We start from the raw sequence: 21,476 nt of genomic DNA on the forward strand, positions 1-21,476 counted from the left end.
TGAAAGTATTCGTATGGAGTGTAGCCATGTATGGAAGTGAAACATGGACGATAAATAGTTTGGACAAGAAGAGAATAGAAGCTTTCGAAATGTGGTGCTACAGAAGAATGCTGAAGATTAGAAGGGTAGATCACATAACTAATGAGGAAGTATTGAATAGGACTGGGGAGAAGAGAAGTTTGTGGCACAACTTGACCAGAAGAAGGGATCGGTTGGTAGGACATGTTCTGAGGCATCAAGGGATCACCAATTTAGTATTGGAGGGCAGCGTGGAGGGTAAAAATCGTAGAGGGAGACCAAGAGATGAATACACTAAGCAGATTCAGAAGGATGTAGGTTGCAGTAGGTACTGGGAGATGAAAAAGCTTGCACAGGATAGAGTAGCATGGAGAGCTGCATCAAACCAGTCTCAGGACTGAAGACAACAACAACAACAAACATAGATGACAAATATGCTTTCCTTAATGCATTTCTCATGCTCTTTGAGAGTTGCTTTCCATTACAACATACCAAACGGGCTACAGCAATAAAAGGGAGCATGGGTGGTTGACTAGTGGGATAAGGATGTCGTGTAGAGCAACACGGGAATTATATCAAAATGTTAGAAGAAGTCACAATCAAGCTACAGTAGCCCATTACAAACAGTACTGTAAGGCACTTAAAAACATTATTAGGAAGGCAAAGAATATGTGGTACACAAATAGAATAATTCACAGGATGAAATTATAACCATATGGTCAGTTGTGAAGGAAGTGTCTGGTCAGCAGCACAAGGTGAATGATATAAAGTCAGTTCGTAGTAAAAATATTTCTGTTACTGATAAATCAGATATATGTAACAATCTTTTCTGAGCAGTGCTGGTGAATTATATAAAAATTTAGTTTCTACAGGGAATCATATCACTCTCTCAGCAAATGCCTTTCCGAGATTGATGTCTGAAATACTCCTCTGTGATACAGACAAGGGGGAGGAGTCAATAATTAAATCACTGAAGACTAAGGACTCTCATGGATATGATGGAGAGCCTAGCAGAATATTAAAGTACTGTGATGCACATTGTAGCCCTGTATTTAGCCATGTTTGTAATTTTTCCTTTAGGAATGGTCAGTTTCCTGAACGATTAAAGTACTCAGTAGTAAAGCCGCTTTATAAATAGGGGGGAAGGGATATGGGGACTAGCTCACAATTGGTTCACCTCTTACTTTAGCAGCAGACAGCAAAAGGTCATTATTCACAATGTTGAGAATGGCTATGATGTGGGGTCTGAATGGGGTTCAGTCAAGTGGGGGGTGCCCCAGGGATCAATGTTGGGGCCCCTTCTGTTCCTTATATAGATAAATTATATGCCCTCTAGTATTACGGGTAACTCAAAATATATCTGTTTGCTGATGACACTAGCTTGGTAGTAAAGGATGTTGTGTGCAACATTGGCTAGGTTTCAAATAGTGGAGTTCATGACCTAAGTTCATGGCTTGTAGAAAATAAACTAACGCTACATCAAAATAAGACTCAAGTTTTTACAGTTCCTAACATACAATTCAACAAAACCTGATGTTTTAATTTCACAGAATGGGCATATGATTAGTGAAACTGAACAGTTCAAATTTCTACATGTTCAGATAGATAGTAAACTGTCGTGGAAAGCCCATGTTCAGGATCTTGTTCAAAGGCTTAATGCCGCCATTTTTACTATTCGAACGGTATCTGAAGTACGTGATTGCTCCACACGAAAATTAGTCTACTTTGCTTATTTTCATTTGCTTACGTCATTTGGTATTATGTTTTGGGGTAATTCTTCACGTTCTAAAAGGATATTTTTGACTCAGAAACAGGTGGTTCGGTCAATAAGTAGTGTTAAGTTCATGAACCTCTTGTCGACCCCTGTTCATGAGTCTGGGTACTTTGACATTGGTCTCTCAATATACAGGGTGTCTCATTTATCTTTACCACCCTAAACAACTGTTTGTGCAGATGCAAAATACAAAATTTTTCAAGCAAATGCTCTTTAGCCGTCAGAGGGACATAAATCAGCACGATTGCTTAAATGGCACCCTGTATTTTTTATTCGGTAATTCATTTCTTCTCCTAAAGACCTATTCAAAAATGTATCACATTGTACCATTCAATGAAACACAACGATATTAATTACATAACACAACATTGACACTCCCAGCGCTTAGTGCAGGTACTTGGAGTAATGGAACACATCCACGTGCTGACATTGACAGAGGACAAATGTAAACATAAGGAGAATGCACACCCATCATTCCATCAAACATCGTCAGTTGAAGAGTTGTGCGAGTAGAATGTACACCAATGAAGATAAGGTAGAACTGCTACTCATCTATGGGGAATATAAGTTAGCAGAACAGTAATTGCAATACTAATTTCTTATGTACGGGTACATTTAGTACACTAGTTTAGTCCTTTTAAATACTGTTGTATAGAGTAGGCATACAGTAAAGGCTGTTCTTCCTACAAACTGCATCAACATAATGTTTCTTTTATTGTTGTCATTGAAGGTAGGCAAAATGCTACGCAGGCAGTGGAAATGTAGAGAGAGTGATATCCTGACAATAATCCACCTTCCCAACAGATTTTTTCTCGTCTTGTTGCGACGCTTCAGGAAACGGGAAGTTTCAACCCACGACAATGCAATTGTCGTAGCACTTGCACAGACAAAGCTGCTAAAGTTACTGTTCTCGTTTCCATTGCTATGAATCCACATGTGAGCACACAACAACTTTAACACAAGATTGGCATTCCTAAAACCAGTGTACATGGTATTCTTACATGTCACTGGTTCCACCCTTAACATGTACACCTACATCAAGAATTGCATGGGAATGATTTTCAGAATCGTGTACAGTTCTGTAAGTGGGCACAGCAGCAAATCCTCACCAACCCGAACTTCTTCTCCAATGTTCTATTTACTGATGAATGTTCCTTCTCAAACAAAGGACAGGTAAAGACAAGGAACGTCCGAAATGTGAAATAATTTGGGTAAAGGTCACGGTTAAAGCAGGCTCAGACATGGTAATTGGATGTCTCTATAGACCCCCTGGCTCAGTAGCTGTTGTGGCTGAGCATCTGAAGGATAATTTGGAAAATATTTCGAGTAGATTTCCCCACTATGTTATAGTTCTGGGTGGAGATTTTAATTTGCCGGATATAGACTGGGAGACTCAAACGTTCATAAGGGGTGGCAGGGACAAAAAATTGAGTGAAATTTTTTAAAGTGCTTTATCTGAAAACTACCTTGAGCAGTTAAACAGAGAACCGACTCGTGGTGATAACATATTAGACCTCCTGGTGACAAACAGACCCAAACTATTTGAAACAGTTAACGCAGAACAGGGAATCAGCGGTCATAAAGCAGTTACTGCATCAATGATTTCAGCTGTAAACAGAAATATTAAAAAAGGTAGGAAGATTTTTCTGTTTATCAAAAGTGACAAAAAGCAGATTACAGAGTACCTGACAGCTCAATACAAAAGTTTTATCTCAAGTACAGATAGCGTTGAGGATTAGTGGACAAAGTTCAAAACCATCGTACAATATGCGTTAGATGAGTATGTGCCAAGCAAGATCGTAAGAGATGAAAAAGAGCCACCGTGGTACAACAACCAAGTTAGAAAACTACTGCGGAAGCAAAGGGAACTTCACAGCAAACATAAACATAGGCAAAGCCTTGCATACAAACAAAAATTATGCGAAACAAAATGTAGTGCGAGGAGGGCTATGCGAGAGGTGTTCAATGAATTCGAAAGTATAGTTCTATGTACTAACTTGGCAGAAAATCCTAAGAAATTTTGGTCTTATGTCAAAGCGGTAGGTGGATCAAAACAAAATGTCCAGACACTCTGTGACCAAAATGGTACTGAAACAGAGGATGACAGACTAAAGGCCGAAACACTAAATGTCTTTTTCCAAAGCTGTTTCACAGAGGAAGACTGCACTGTAGTTCCTTCTCTAGACTGTCGCATAGATGACAAAATGGTAGATATCGAAATAGACGACAGAGGGATAGAGAAACAATTGAAATCACTCAAAAGAGGAAAGGCCGCTGGACCTGATGTGATACCAGTTCGATTTTACATAGAGTACACGAAGGAACTTGCCCCCCTTCTTGCAGCGGTGTGCCGTAGGTCTCTAGAAGAGCGTAGCGTTCCAAAGGATTGGAAAAGGGCACAGGTCATCCCCGTTTTCAAGAAGGGATGTCGCAGAACTATAGACCTATATCTTTAACGTCGATCAGTTGTAGAATTTTGGAACAAGTATTATGTTCGAGTATAATAACTTTTCTGGAGACTAGAAATCTACTCTGTAGGAATCAGCATGGGCTTCGAAAAAGACAGTCGTGTGAAACCCAGCTCGCGCTATTCGTCCACGAGACTCAGAGGGCCATAGACACGGGTTCACAGGTAGATGCCATGTTTCTTGACTTCCACAAGGCGTTCGATACACGATACAGTTCCCCACAGTGGGAACAAAGTAAGAGCATATGGACTATCAGACCAATTGTGTGATTGGATTGAAGAGTTCCTAGATAACAGAACGCAGCATGTCATTCTCAATGGAGAGAAGTCTTCCGAAGTAAGAGTGATTTCAGGTGTGCCGCAGGGGAGTGTCGTAGGACCGTTGCTGTTCACAATATACATAAATGACCTTGTGGATGACATCGGAAGTTCACGGTGGCTTTTTGCGGATGATGCTGTGGAATATCGAGAGGTTGTAACAATGGAAAATTGTACTGAAATGCAGGAGGATCTGCAGCGAACTGAGGCATGGTGCTGGGAATGGAAATTGAATCTCAATGTAGACAAGTGTAATGTGCTGTGAATACACAGAAAGATAGAACCCTTATCATTTAGCTACAATATAGCAGGTCAGCAACTGGAAGCAGTTAATTCCATAAATTATCTGGGAGTACGCATTAGGAGTGATTTAAAATGGAATGATCATATAAAGTTGATCGTTGGTAAAGCAGATGCCAGACTGAGATTCATTGGAAGAATCCTAAGGAAATGCAGTCCGAAAACAAAGGAAGTAGGTTACAGTACGCTTGTTCGCCCACTGCTTGAATACTGTTCAGCAGTGTGGGATCCGTACCAGATAGGGTTGATAGAAGAGATAGAGAAGATCCAACAGAGAGCAGCGCACTTCGTTACAGGATCATTTAGTAATCGCGGAAGCGTTACGGAGATGATAGATAATCTCCAGTGGAAGACTCTGCAGGAGAGACGCTCAGTAGCTCGGTACGGGCTTTTGTTGAAGTTTCGAGAACATACCTTCACCGAAGAGTCAAGCAGTATATTGCTCCCTCCTACGTATATCTCGCGAAGGGATCATGAGGATAAAATCAGAGGGATTAGAGCCCACACAGAAGCATACCGACAATCCTTCTATCCACGAACAATACGAGACTGGAATAGAAGTGAGAACTGATAGAGATACTCAAGGTACCCTCTGCCACACACCGTCAGGTGGCTTGTGGAGTATGGATGTAGATGTAGATTGGTCCAGTGACAACCCACGATGGCTTAGACAGGTGGAACATCAGCGTAAATGGAGAGATAACGTCTGATGTGGGATGCTTGGTACTACAATTATTGGCCCTTATTTCATTAATGGTAGTCTAAAAGGCACTGCATATGCCAATTTCCTCAGACAAATTGTTCCCCCTCTTCTGTATGAAGCGCCGCTAAGAACCAGAATTCTTATGTGGTATCAACACAATGGATGTCCAGCACATAATGCCTTGCACGCATGTCGTGTTCTGAACTGAAGGTATCCTGCCAGGTGAATTGGTCGAGGAGCAACAGTTACTTGACTTGCTAGGTCTCCTGACTTAAATCCTCTGGACTTTTTTCTTTGGGGATGCATTAAAGACGTTGTCTATTGTGATATTCCAACTCCAGAGGACATGCAGGAATGTATTGTGCTTGCTTGTAATTCTCTTCAGCAGGCAACACTGGAAGCAGTATATAATTCTTTCATTCAACATGTGCACCAGTTTATTGGTGTCCAGGGTCACCACTTTGAGCACCTTTGAATGTTCTACTCCCGGGCAATGGTACAGTAGAGTCAAAGACAATTTTGTGTTATGTTTTTACTTTGTTTTCATTTGCTTTCTGACAACTCCAGAAAGTGGACGAGTTTGTGATCCTGGGCTCAAAATCAATGTTGTGTTATGTAATTAATAATGTTGTGTTTCAGTGAATGGTACATTGTGATACATTTTTGAATAGGTCTTTAGGAAAGGAAATGAATTAACGAATAAAAAATACAGGGAGCCATTTAAAAAAGTCATACCGCTGTTCATATCTTTTTCACTCAGTTAATACTTGGCAGAAATCAAGCCTGCATTTGGATTGGACTTCTTTAACTCTTGTGCAGAGAGGTGTGCAATATACTGCTTCATCCATTTCAATAAGCTACCACAATAATTCAAAAATCCTAGCAGTAATGCACGCACTTTCAGATCAAAAATGAATAGTTTCCTCATAGGTCACTCCTATTCTGTCAAGGAGATCGTTGAAAAATAAGCTGATTCTTGTTGAATTGTTGATTGGGTTTAAGCAAACTTATGGCTTGACTTTTTTTGGGTTCATAAACATTTTATTTTTATCTGCTGTAATTTCATGTACTGACACTTTCAATGCCCTTGGAGATTTGCTCCTCAATTTGGTCCTATGTAACTTGACAGTAAAAAAAACACACAGGAGGTAGGACCTGCTTTCTGTAGAGGCATTTCAAAATATTCAACAATTTGAAGCCCTTTGTTCACAGATGTGGTCAGCTGTTGGAGCCAGGTTCATTTCAAGTCAAATAGTAGGCCCAAAAGGCAGATACTGCCCTTAAAATTTAAAATAGTGTCCCCCGTTGTGAGCTACAATGGGTGAAAACTACGATGAGCATGATTGAAGTTGACACAAGTAGTCTTCTCAAGTGAGAACCTAAAACTAGTTTTACTGGGCCTCGTTTCCAGCCTTCTTATGGTCAGCTGAAGTTGCCTCATGGACACTGTACAATTGGAGGAGTAGAAGGTCTAGAAGGTCATGAAGTTATCCACAAACAAAGACCTTCTAACTGGGCTCCTCACTGCAGAGGAAATGCCATTGATAGCAACTGCGAACAGTGTGGTGCTTAGTACACTACCTCAGGGACTCAGTTCTCCTGAACAAAGCAATCAGACAAGGAATCATCAATGAGAAAGTAAAAGTGGTTTTCTTTGAGAACTGACTGACTAAGGAGTGACATACATCCACAAGGTCCCCATTCATGAAGTTGGTGAAGGATGTTTTATCTCCAAGTGGTTTCTTATGCTTTTTCAAGATTGAAAAACATAGTGACTAAATGATTGCACTGTAAGGAAGACTTCTGTATCTCAGTCTCCAGAAGAATTAAGTTGTAAAGGGCAGAACAGCAACACATGAAACCACACTATTAGAAGCAAAGGTGATCTCAGCATTAGAGAAGCCACATGAGGCAGATACTGAACTTGCACTCTAATGTCTGTCTTATTCAGCTGATAAGGGATACATTCCGACAACTACTAGGGCTGGCATATTTCTTGCCTGGTTTCCATAAGGGAATTAATAGTGCTTCCTTCCAAGTGACAGGGCACTGTCCACCAAAACATGTCTGATTGAAATGAGGTGTACTGCCCTTGTCTGAAATCAATCTGAGTCCCAAACTTGGGTAGTGGAAGCAAAATGATTAATGGACATCAAGACTTCCTTCTCAGAGTTCCCCTTCCATTCTCTTATCACTAATCTCACTTGTGCTCTTACTGATCCGAAGGCACATGTTTCCTGTAGTAGGATGGTGTTCGAATAGCTGCGTAGTTGCGTGTCTGGTTTTGATGGCTGAGCATCATTCTTCATTCCACCAAAAAGCATGCTGTCACCTGAGGTGGTTGGCAGACTGGGGAATGCAAATGGTGGCATCTCATTGGATTGTGCAGGTAACAGGATTTATCACCTCCTGCTGTTTGAAGGTGGCATGTTGATTGTACTGTGACCAATCTATCCTTTGAAGCATCCCTCTTTGTGGTCTCCTGACTATCTCCATCGAAGTCAGCAGTTGGATCTAGACCACAAAGTGGTCACTGGACTGGAAATTTGTGGCCACTTCCCACTGAACTGAGTCTGTAGAAGCTGGGGAGCAAAAACAGATGTCACTGAGTGAAGATGACCCTATAACTATAGAAAATTATGTCATCTAAGCAGAGGTCAAACAGCAGATACACACTAACCGGATGAGGTGCTCGATAATTTGACCCCTGCAGCAAGTGGTAGCTAAGCCCCATAGCACATTGTGTGCACTGAGGTCATCCATGAATAGCAATGAGTGTGGAGTGCCTGAAAGAGTTCTGTCAGTGCATCTGCATCCAACAGATCATGAGGTGGGAAATGTGAAGAATACACTCTTATCTTAACTGGTGTGAGAACTTCCACAGCAACTTGCTGTATTGGTGAGGAGTGTCATCTCTCTTTGATGAAAGCAGCCATTCCACCCTTTGCCCTGTCTCCAGTATCATCATCCTACCTCTGGAGGTGGTAGTCCTTTAATGCAGATGTGACGAAGAATTTAAAATGAGTTTCTTGTAAGCAGATGATGAACAATCTTTTCTGGACCAGGATCTATAATTCCTCCAAATGCAATTAGTACTCATCTAAGTTTCACTCCAATAAAGAAAGACCTGTTTGAGCCATTGAGTAGCATCAGCTGTTCTTGTCCTTCTCCCTTGGTGATGGTGATTTATCCAAGAGGTCAGAGGAAACACTACACAGATGGTGCCCAGCACTCTAGTTCCTCCACGTGGAAATCAATATCTGCAATCAGAAAGTGAGAGTGCTTACCAATCCAATGATTTTGCTGTCACTTTCTTCGATTTTGAATGACTTTTTTTAAGAGTTGTCCTTACTTATGAGATGAGTTGGTTGCATGGGTAGAGAGGACAGCTTAGTGGGCTCCTGATGGTGTGAAGTGGTATGTACCAACTCCGTTGTTAATGCCTTCTGAACGGTTTCAGGGTGTAACCTTCCTCACTGCCCAGTATGTGAAGGCGAGGCAAAAGATGTAAAGAACACACTGTGATCTTAACTGGTATGAGAACTTCCACTGCAACTGCTTGTAATGCCATGGTAATAGGAAAAGGTGAAGAGTGTCATCTATCATTGAGAAAAACAGCCATTCCACCTTTAGCCCTGTCTCCAGTAACCTCATCCTTCCTGTACAGACAGTAGTCCTGCACTCCAAAAAACACAACATTCCACTGGTGAGCCTAACGATGGTCCCTGAATTAGGTCCAGAATTTATGGAAGAAGAGGTTTGGTGGTGCTGGCCAGCCCCATCTTGGGAAACCCAGGGACGCTGTGCCTTTATCCAACCACTGTTGCTGGAGCTTCCTGGAAAAACACAGCCCTTCCTTAAGTAGGTTGTGTGACATTCATTTTCCGGTCCCTCCACCGAGAAATGTTTGACTTGGGTGACCCTATAACTAGCTATGCAACTGCTGGCATAGCCCCCAGCCACAACGGTTATGCGAATTCTCCTGCCTCGTAAGCAGGTGCCTACAGTAAGGTCGTGTCTCCTGGGAGGTGGCCGAGATGGAATTAAAGAGAAAAGGAATGAGGGGAGATAGAACGAGCTGGGATTAGATGAGATACGATGTACTTTTCATTCTATAGATATATAACAAGATGATTCTCCAGCATGACGAACATGACAGAAAACAGGAATAAACAATAAATATTTACAAACAAAATCAGATTTACTAATGAATCTTCCACAAATTCCAAGTGAAATGGTCTTCACAGGTCAGGACAGGAAAAAAAGTCTTAAGCATATTTCCATTCAAAAGGTAATAATAAATCTGTCAGAAAATATGTAAATATTCAACACAATGAAGTGTAGATGATAATTGTTAGCTATTGTGACCGCATATCATTAAGAGAGGTGTAAGCAAAATTTGTCAAAAACGATAAAAAAAATTTTGCCACCAGATAGTTCTGTAGCATATTAGAAATACTGTCTACAATTTTCATGGATTAACTCGAACTACAAATGATAAAAAATCTGCCTTGTTTCAATCACTGCGCAGCACCATGCCCACTTTTCTAGATGACACTCTTCTTGTTTGTGATGTTTTATTACTTCCTGGTGTCAAAAAGCATCGGAAGAACGTAGTTACCAGGAGAAAGAAAACTGGCATTCTACGGATCGGAGCGTGGAATGTCAGATCTCTTAATCAGGCAGGTAGGTTAGAAAATTTAAAAAGGGAAATGGATAGGTTAAAGTTAGATATAGTGGGAATTAGCGAAGTTCGGTGGCAGCAGGAACAAGACTTTTGGTCAGGTGAATACATGGTCATAAATACAAAATGAAATAGGGATAATGCAGGAGTAGGTTTAATAATGAATAAAAAAAATGGGAGTACAGGTAAGCTACTAGAAACAGCATAGTGAACGCACTATTGTGGCCAAGATAGACACGAAGCCCACGCCTACTACAGTAGTACAAGTTTATATGCCAACTAGCTCTGCAGATGACGAAGAAATTGATGAAATGTATAATGAGATAAAAGAAATTATTCAGGTAGTGAAGGGAGACGAAAATTTAATAGTCATGGGTTACTGGAATTTGAGAGTAGGAAAAGGGAGAGAAGGAAACATAGTAGGTGAATATCTATTGGGGCTAAGAAATGAAAGAGGAAGCCGCCTGGTAGAATTTTGCGCAGAGCATAAGTTAATCATAGCTAACACTTGGTTCAAGAATCATGAAAGAAGGTTGTATACATGGAAGAATCCTGGAGATACTAAAAGATATCAGATAGATTATATAATGGTAAGACAGAGATTTAGGAACCAGGTTTTAAATTGTAAGACATTTCCAGGGGCAGATGTGGACTCTGACCAAAATCTATTGGTTATGAACTGTAGATTAAAACTGAAGAAACTGCAAAAAGGTGGCAATTTAAGGAGATGGGACCTGGATAAACTGACTAAACCAGAGGTTGTACAGGGTTTCAGGGAGAGCATAAGGGAACAACTGACAGGAATGGGGGAAAGAAATACAGCAGAAGAAGAATGGGTAGCTTTGAGGGATGAAATAGTGAAGGCAGCAGAGGATCAAATAGATAAAAAGATGAGCGCTAGTAGAAACCCTTGGGTAACAGAAGAAATATTGAATTTAATTGATGAAAGGAGAAAATATAAAAATGCAATAAATGAAACAGGCAAAAAGAAATACAAATGTCTCAAAAATGAGATCGACAAGAGGTGCAAGATGGCTAAGCAGGGATGGCTAGAGGACAAATGTAAGGATGTAGAGGCTTATCTCACTAGGGGTAAGATAGATACTGCCTACAGGATAACTAAACAGACCTTTGGAGAAAGGAGAACCACTCGCATGAATATCAAGAGCTTTGATGGAAAGCCAGTTCTAAGCAAAGAAGGGAAAGCAGAAAAGTGGAAGGAGTATATAGAGGATCTATACAAAGGTGATGTACTTGAAGACAATATTATGGAAATGGAAGAGGATGCAGATGAAGATGAAATGGGAGATATGATACTGTGTGAAGAGTTTGAGAGAGCACTGAAAGGCCTGAGTCGAAACAAGGCCCCGGGAGTAGACAACATTCCATTGGAACTACTGACGGCCTTGGGAGAGCCAGTCCTGACAAAACTCTACAATCTGGTGAGCAAGATGTATGAGACAGGCAAAATACCCTCAGACTTCAAGAAAAATATAATAATTCCAATCCCAAAGAAAGCAAGTGTTGACAGATGTGAAAATTACTGAACTATCAGTTTAATAAGTCACAGTAGCAAAATACTAACGCGAATTCTTTACACGTGAATGGAAAAACTGATCGAAGCCAACCTCGGGGAAGATCAGTTTGGATTCTGTAGAAATGTTGGAGCACGTGAGGCAATACTGATCCTACGACTTATCTTAGAAGAAAGATTAAGGAAAGGCGAACTTACGTTTCTAGCATTTGTAGACTTAGAGAAAGCTTTTGACAATGTTGATTGGAATACTCTCTTTCAAATTCTGAAGATGGCAGGGGTAAAATACAGGGAGCGAAAAGCTATTTACAATTTGTACAGAAACCAGATGGCAGTTATAAGAGTCGAGGAAGTCTTTTCTGAAAGTATTTGTATTGAGTGTAGCCATGTATGGAAGTGAAACGTGGACGATAAATAGTTTAGACAAGGAGAGAATAGAAGCTTTTGAAATGTGGTGCTACAGAAGAATGCTGAAGATTAGATGGGTAGATCACATAACTAATGAGGAGGTACTGAATAGAATTGCGGAGAAGAGGAGTTTGTGGCACAACTTGACTAGAAGAAGGGATCGGTTGGTAGGACATGTTCTGAGACATCGAGGGATCACCAATTTAGTATTGGAGGGCAGTGTGGAGGGTAAAAATCGAAGAGGGAGACCAAGAGATGAATACACTAAGCAGATTTGGAAGGATGTAGGGTGCAGTAGGTACTGGGAAATGAAGAAGCTTGCACAGGATAGAGTAGCATGGAGAGCTGCATCAAACCAGTCTCAGGACTGAAGACAACAACAACAACAACATGGACCCGTGTAAGTCATGTTATCTTTGCCTTTTGCTAGCTATCTTTGGCAGCTGTTACTGTCTGTGCTGCAGAAATATAAACATTTCAGTTCTGCTGTTAGTGTGAGAATTATGAATGTGTTCAAGCTTTTTTTGTATGATTTACCATTTAAAATACCAAGGTATAGTGATAAAATGTCTAAGAAAGTGGCTACAGCTCACCATTTGTGTGTGAATCAACAGTTTCTACAAGTGAGTCAACATAATTCACTGGAAGATAATTGTGAAGCTAAGATGATGAGCAGTTCACAGAAGAAACTTTGAACTGGTGAAGAGTTTCAGTCCACTAAAGACTAAGTGAATAGTGGTTTTAGGATAACTGATTTAGAAATTATGTGTTATATTATTAGTAATTCGTGTGCATGTGGTAACTGTGGCAATAAATCTTTAAGATTATATGACAGCAATGACAAAGATGGTATTGTGTGTAATATGCACTTTTTTGTGACAGCTGTCAAACTGACATTCAATTCAAAACATCAGCTGCTAAGAACTGGGTGTATGAAGCCAACATAAGATTCTGCTATGGGATGTGTTGGTGTTTTATGTTACAATAATGGCAGAATTGAAGTGTTGAAGAGAGCTGGTATAGATCCTGGTGTGTTTACAACGGAAGCATTCTACACCATCAACGAGAGGGGCTGTTAAGTCAGTTCTTGGGAGGGGGAAGAGGCACTCTTCCAACCTTCAGTCTCATTTAGATGAGTACTGTTGGCGGAAGAGTGTCCCTGAGGGCTATTGTGTTTTTCTGGTTTTATAAGGGCTGTTAGTAAAATGTATATGCTGAAAGTGGTTAGTTAGGGTGGTTTGAGTGGGTGGCTGCAGCTCAGGGTGGGGTGGGTGGTTAATTTCGTGTTAAGAGTGTTTGTGGGGGGGGTGTTGGTGGTGTTGGTTTGTGTTTTAGTTGTGGAGGATCTATTTTGTCGAGTTGTAGTGTGTGATTGACATTTTTTTATGTTGCATTTGGTTTTTGTTTTATTTTGGGGTGAGGGGTGAGGTTGGGTTGGTTGGGGGGGGGGGGGGGGTGAGGTTTGGGTGGGTCCAGTCTTTCTTTTGGTTGAGTATTTTTTCGTTGGTGTGTGTGTGTGTGTGTGTGTGTGTGTGTGTGTGTGTGTGTGTGTGTGTGTGAGAGAGAGAGAGAGAGAGAGAGAGAGAGAGAGAGAGAGAGAGAGAGAGTGGTGGCCAACCTAGTTTGTGGTGTCGGAACTTTTTTGTGGTAAGTTTTTATTTCTTTATTTTTATCGTATGTGTTGTGTGTTTGGTTCGAGGGAAGGGTTTGATCCCAATGTGTGGCTGTGAATGTTGGTATTGGTACCGGGAGATGTTTTTGAGCTATATAGGTCAAGAGAGGTGTTTGATCTGGGTGTATACGTGGACAAGGAAAAAAAAAAAAAAACACTTTCTCCAAGGTGAAAATACACTTTTTCTGTGTTCAGTAACAGTATACTCTTCTTTGGCACTGGAAAAGTCATAAATCCCTTGAATGTTTATGGTTTTATATACCGATGTAGCATTTCCCGGCACTTTAGAAAACAAAACTCAGGGGGGAAAAACGTGTTTTGAAAGACCTTTGATGTGCAGCAACGTGTACACTGCATATTTTCATATTACGATGGTATAAATCTGAATTCCAACAAATATAGCATGTCACTTTCTGAAGCACTGACATCGAGATTGCGATGCACTTTCGTAAGCCAGTCATAGCTCATGTCACATGATCTCGGCAGCTGATGACAGCATAAGACACATGATGCAGTCAGTCAATAGCAAGATCATCCTTAAGTAGCACAAACACACAAATAATGAAAGTTAATAGTTTAAATTAATATACATAGCATTCACATAAGAAGATTAATAAGCTGGAAGAGAAGCTAAGCTGCCACTCATTATGTTGACCTTTTTTGCGTATGTTACACTTTAAGATACATCACACAAATGTGCCAGTAAATTTTTAATAATGATGTAAATGTCTGATCTTCTGGACTCAAAATTCTTCTAAATGGTCGTCCTCAAAGAGTTGATTTTGAAATGAGTGTCAAACACTTTGTGATTTAAGAAATTCATCGTACATTCTTGCACATAGTTCATCTTGCGTAAACAGAAATTTACTTTTTAATGTAACGCTTTTCAAAACACCAATAGCAACATTTTCCCGCGACGTGTTAGAAAGAGGTTCGTTTCAGCAGTTGCCAGAGAGCGCCAGATAACAGGCGTCACCGCACTTGCGCAGCTACGATGATGCAGGAAACCCGATGTTCCTACGTGTAAAACATTAAAAGCTCTTACACTATGACATAAAAGAAACAAGACATCAGAGGATGCTTCAAGAGCATCGGAATTTCGTGAACCATACTAAAATGCATAATTCGGCTTAATGTGCACATTCGTATGTCCAGGTTCGGATGCTAATTTTCTTGGAGTACCAGTACTGTATTATCTTATGTTTGGTTCTTTATTATGGCATAATGCCATGCGTGCGTTTGAAATGCAGCGAACTGTTGAAACTAGCCAACACTGAAATTAAACACTTTGTTTCAAATAAACTGACTGCCTCAACGGAAAAGATTTAATAAAAGCCAAATCTCTTTAGCAAACCGACAAAAATAACTTCAAAGGCAATTAATGCTCGACTGTCAGAAAGGTGGAAATAAAATCTGAAACTAATAACATATTTCAGCCTTCCGTAATTATGCGAGCATATTTTAATTCATTTGCTAGCTCCCGGCCACAAAAATCCGTTTTGTTTTCATTTAACGTGAGAGCAATAAATGAAGAGGAACAAACACAGGTCATGTGAAGACGACCCACTTCCCCACAACAACTTGGACTGCTCTTTGCATCAGCTCCAGATCTACGATATTTCCGAACTGGGACAATACTAGATAGTAGCACCTAGCCACACTTCTGTAACCAGAAGCAACTGCGCAAGCCCAGGAGCCTGCCCATAACTGCTCAAACGAATGTAATTTAAACAGTTGTCATGTCACGCTCATCGAAGGCAATTTGTTGTTAGGAAGCATTGCAGTCTTTCTAAAGCCTTTGACTCACTTTGCTGTTGGCAGACGCTCTTCTGAGCACTGTGTTTTGTTGTTGTATATGACTCATTTCCCTTGCAACTTAAATTTCATTTCCGTTTTCTATTTTTCTCTTGTTCATGTTTTGTTGCTGCAGAATTATTCTGCAGTAGAGTATCAGTTCTTACCAGCCAAAACCACAAAAATTTAACCGAAAACTACAACAATGAAAAATTCCCGGAATTCTAAACAATTCCCGGGTTTTTCCCGGACGAAAAAATTCGCGGGTTTTTCCCAGATCTCCCGGGTCGTATACACCCTGTTGATCCTAATTTATGGGATCGGGAGCTGCTGTTGAGCTATATAGGTCAAGGGAAGTGTTCGATCCCAATGTGTGGCTGTGAATGTTGGTATTGGTATCGGGAGATGTTTTTGAGCTACAAGGGAAGTGTTTGATCCCAATTTATGGGATTGGATGCTACTGAGCTATACAGGGTGAGTCGTGTAAGACATAACACCCCCTTTAATTCAGGGGCGAATGCACATATCGGCATGCGGTTTTCGGCGAATCATAGTGGACTATGGGGCAACAACATTTATACTGACGAAGATAATGAGGCAAGTACGTTTTTTAAATGGGACGCTATACCTTTTTTACAATCATTCGAACGCTCTGGGAAAGACGCGTATAGTGATGCAATGCATGTTGCTATTGTGATTCAAACTTTGCTTAAAAGAGGGCGGATGAGGATTTACCTACGTAGCGTAGGACGTGCATGCTGCATAGAGCACAGCAATTCAGCCTGCGGGTCGCGCGAGGCATGCTTACAATCTGCAGCTGCTTCCGACCGCCTTGACCTTCAATCGTACAATATTTCCCAGCGTCTTTTAAGCGAAGTTTGAATCACAATAGCAATATACGTTAAATCACTATATGCGTCTTTTCCAGAGCATTCGAATGATGGCAAAAAAAGTATAGCATCCCATTTAAAAAAGATGTACTTGCCTCATTATCTTGGTCAATATAAACGCTGTCATTATTGTGCATGTACCACAGTATGTGCCCATATGATTCGCCGAACACCGCTTGTCGATATGTGCAATCGCCAACGGAACAATGGGGGTGTTACGTCTTATGCGACTCACCCTGTATAGGTCAATGGAAGTGTTCGATCCCAATTTATGGGATCTGGAGCTGCTGTTGAGCTATATAGGTCAAGGGAAATGTCTGATTCCAGATGATGTGTTTAAAGGAACTTGGGCAGTTTTGTGATGTTTTTTTTCGTCGTTTCGCGTGGTTTTGTATGGGGGTGGGTGTCTAAATTTGTTTATATTTAGTTTGCCCCACCCAAAAACCCCCAATTTCCCACGCTTGTCCCATTAGTGTCATTAGGCTTTTTGTGGAACGTGTGGGTGTTTGTTTTTCAATGTATTTTCGTCTTTATAATGTGTACGTAACGAGTTTATATGCGCCATATTGGTATCGTGGTTTATGGTCATTTCAGCCGTATTTGTGATGTCATGGGTCAAAGCAGATGGGCAGGATCGGACGCTTCTGTATTTCCCAACGTAATCTCTACCATCTTCCAAGCAAAGGAAACAGGTCAGATAAGCCAGCAACAAGTAGACACAGCCATATACAACTGCATGAAGTAATCATGAACTACGCAGCAACAAACTTACCTAGGATCCTCTTGTTTGGTGCTCCCTCTTCCATACAATGGAACTACTTTCTCCTTGCTGATTGCAGCCTTACATACAGGGCACATCTGACGGTTTGGTCTCGTTTCAAGCCATTGGTGTAAACATGGCCAACTGAAATAATGTAAGCCTTTAAGAGAATCATGTTTCAAAACACAAAGCAGTATACACATTTAATATCTGAAATTATATTTAAGCATATAGGAAAGTTATATTTCTAGCATGAAGATCAATGCTAATAATAAATTAAGATTACAAAGCGAATTCATACACAGAAACTACAAAAAGGTGGAACCTCCACTGTTTAATGCTGATGGTTGGCACGAAATAACAACATAAATTTCAATTTGTAATAGCTTGCCAATAACGTGTCCTTTAATTAGTTGACATCTGTTCAAGATACTAAATCCCTGCCGCTAATTTCATACCAGTAGCAAAATAACAGAACCAAATACTAATTTTTGAGTCCCATATAAATCTACTATCCAAAGTTAAATCTGAACAGTGAGTTTTTAATGGAAACACTGAACCTACCGAAACTATCTCCTTAACCTCCTGACACAAACAAATTAACATTGAACTGTATTATGTGAAAACTTATACTGTACTAAGTCTTATAATTAATCTCAATGTTCTACCCCTAATTGTGCACATTTGCCACATCATTACATCAAGACTACATGATAATCTCAAATATCTATCCGACCATCCTGAATTTTTAATAGCTTATGTACAGATACAAATAAACAAGATATGGAAGATCATCCTGAACACTGACAGTCAACACAGAAAACTATACTGCACAGACATCTGTCTAGCAATTGTTTTATATACAAGTGCTATACAAAAGTGAGTAGTTTTACTGTAGGCTCTAGTGTAATAGTTATCGGTTCTCTCGTTAGGTACCTCTGCCGCACAGTTTTGAATTACTTGACCAATGTGTTAAAGTGACAGTTGGATCTAAATGGGAGTTTTTATACAGATAGTTTCACAAGTTCAAGAATTTTGTTATTGTGAACATTACAGTACAATATGCTAATGAATTTTTTTTTGAAGAAAATCACTAGGGAGACATGTTGCTATGGTTGGCTGATTTGAGGGGGGGGGGGGGGGGGGGACAGCGAGGTAATTTGGTCCCATCGGATTAGGGAAAGTTGGGGCAGGAAATCGGCCATACCCTTTCAAAGGAATCATCCCCGCATTTGCCTGAAGCAATTTAGGGAAATCACAGAAAACCTAAATCAGGATGGCCGGATGAAGGTTTGAACCATTGTCCTCCCAAATGCCAGTCCAGTGTGCTAACCACTGTGACACTCTGCTTCATTAGTGTTGTGGGTGTGGTCAATAAAACCAGTAACAATTCAGTCAATGGAATAATACTACTAAAACAATAGTGGGAGGCACTAAAGAAAAGAACTATCAGTAGTGCAGCTTCCTAAGAACTACCTCCTCAGACATATCAGTCTAGTAACAATGTGAGCCATCCAACATAAAAAAAATTGAACAGTAGCAGTTTTACACCCATCCTGCTCATCAGATCTGGGTTCTTGTATATCTGAATAAGAACCAAAGGGGAAGTGTTTCACAACAATGTGAACTGGAAACACTAAATATGTAGAATAGTAGTTACGAAGACACGATAAACTATTTGATATTAACCAGCAGATGACAGATGGTAACATAGCTAAGAATACCGGTACACTGCAAGGAGAATCTGTTTCTATTGCTACCCCAGTGTGTGTGTGTGTGTGTGTGTGTGTGTGTGTGTGTGTGTGTGTGTGTGTGTGTGTGTGTAGTTATAACAAAGTAGGAAACTCCACAAAACGTAGCAACATACCAAAACAGATGACCACACAAGCTCACTACAGCATCTCTTGCAGTATCTAAACAAATGTTACATTCGAACATTCGTTCGTCTTTTTCCTTGTCTTTTTCTTTCTCTTCGCCATTGTTACTTCTGGAAGGTCCTGGTTCACTGCCACTACGGGAAGGCCCTGCTTCACTTGTGATTGTCATTTCTCGAATTTGGTAATGAATACGGGCAATATTACTGAAAATTAAAAAACAAATATCACGGCATCAGTGACACTGTTTTCGAAGATGGGTGTGGAACAATTACGATGCACAGCATCCTGTTTATGGGTAATCAGCGAATGATAATCATGACAACGCTATCACTGAAAATAAACTTTTGTTCGTAACACAATCTGACAAATCACGATACTGTACTTACCGGCCAAGGAACAGCTAGACATTAACATTATAAAATTCTTCAAACACTTTCAAACTACTGCACCATACTTCTACAAACGTAAAAGCTTAGGTCATTTTCTCTGGAAAGTAATAAGCAAAGATCAAACATATACCACCGTCAGCAGCAAAAAACTTTAATAAAAATTACACTGAACAGTCCAACCGCAAATTTTAACAAAAACACTGTCTATCAAATTACATTCATCTGATCACGTTATTATCTTTGACCTTCGTGTTACAAACAACACCAGCCAAACGTTTCTGATTGGTGAGTACAAGGTTGTCACAGATGAACAATAAATACAACTTTATGTAGAGCCGACGTGTACTAATCAGGGAGTTTAGAAAGCAACCTCCTTGATATAGTCATAAGCTTATATAAAAACGTATTTTTATAGAACTAGGAAATAATGGTTCATAATACTGGTTACTAATATTAACAGTGTTTAATATTCTAGATGGATATATTACCTTTTAAAAAGTTTCCAGTATTTTGATCACTACCAAATTTTTTATTTTGGCAGTTGTACGCAAACTACAGTATTAGAAATGTTATTATTTCACCTAATATAAGTGTCTGCTGTCTTATCTAGGTACTTTTTCAATGGCGATAGTGTGTTTTAATAATTTCGGAATATTTAAGAAGTTTCCGATGCTGTTCGTACATACATTATTTTTATAAACCACGTAATTGACAGATAAGGTTGCCACATGCCTCAATTTTGTAGGGATCATCTCAACCTTTCCATAACTGTCCCGTGACCCTATAACGCGATACACAAGTCCCAATTTTTGGTTAGTTTTACAGTTTTATTTTTTTGAATCATATTGCATAATTTTTAATTCCATATTCTTAAGTTCATTACCTTTCTCTTCTTAGCCAAAGCCAGCATGTATAAAATACACCAAAGAGCGACAAAACAATGCATTAGAAAAGCCAATTATTTCGCCTCATCGTTGCCATAATGACGCAGACGAGGTAGGTGAACTTACGGAGTGAGCGAGTGAAGGAGTGTTTACATCTTCCGTATTTTCGCTGTTTCGTAAGAGGCTAACATTATTCATATTTTCGTGATTTTAGGGTTTTTCGAAGTCCGATTCATGTGTGAAATGCTCAATAGATTACAAAAACCAGTGACAGTGTATGCAGTGGTGACAACATAATGACACAATGAAACCCTAAAGGAAAAAAGCGAAATGTAAGTGCACATTTCGTAATGAATGGTTAGGCGATAATCAGTTCAAAAGTCGGTTATCTAAAGGTGATGGGGGAGGGGGGATGGCAAAGTGTACAGTGTGTATTGCTTCCTTTTCAACAAAAAACGAGGGAACTGGGCGATGAGAATGTTTTTTATCAAGACATAACCATGATTTTTCTCTTGCATCAACTTCCAAAAGTAAATCGATTGCAAATTTTTCTAGTATAAAACATTCTTTGTTGGTTGATTGATTTATTCATCCATAGAACAATATACATTGCATGGATGTCGTCAAATGTTTGTACAATATTTCTTATAAAATAAACATGTCGACAAAGTCTCGGCAGCGAACATAATTTATGTAGAGTAGAGCTGTGTATAACCACAGTTATGTTCTATTGATTGTAACATTAAATTATAAGCACAGTTTTCAAAGACGACAAGTTACGTCCAAAATTTCATTGTGGGTGCACAACATGTGCAATATCGGTACAAAATGAGCTGGCTCTTGCATTTGGTAGAACTGGTAGAAAATTAATTAAAAGGTGATACATTTATATCTGTTTTTAGAGATGCTTCCAATAAAAGCAACATTAAATGCTTTCCTGTATCGATACGATATTTTCCTGATGTATCTGGGTTGAAGGAGAAATAATTAAGCTTCTATGATGA

At 39.8% G+C, this 21,476-nt stretch overlaps 1 protein-coding gene across 1 annotated transcript in view; it reads right to left on the reverse strand.

Annotated features, from left to right (window-relative positions):
• Positions 1 to 19,924, reverse strand: part of LOC124796402 (E3 ubiquitin-protein ligase RNF185-like) — a 69,899-nt gene extending 49,975 nt beyond the window's left edge. Inside the window, exons 1-4 of the mRNA XM_047260581.1 lie at positions 19,805 to 19,924; positions 19,586 to 19,685; positions 19,190 to 19,402; positions 17,335 to 17,466 (exon numbers count right to left, since the gene is read on the reverse strand). Coding sequence (XP_047116537.1) covers positions 17,335 to 17,466; positions 19,190 to 19,368 — 311 coding nt within the window. The 5' untranslated portion in view covers positions 19,369 to 19,402; positions 19,586 to 19,685; positions 19,805 to 19,924. The remainder of the gene's footprint in view (positions 1 to 17,334; positions 17,467 to 19,189; positions 19,403 to 19,585; positions 19,686 to 19,804) is intronic.
• Positions 19,925 to 21,476: the final 1,552 nt, after the last annotated feature.

This window comes from Schistocerca piceifrons, chromosome 1 (assembly GCF_021461385.2).
Source record: "Schistocerca piceifrons isolate TAMUIC-IGC-003096 chromosome 1, iqSchPice1.1, whole genome shotgun sequence".
Classification (NCBI taxonomy): Eukaryota; Metazoa; Arthropoda; class Insecta; order Orthoptera; family Acrididae; genus Schistocerca; species Schistocerca piceifrons.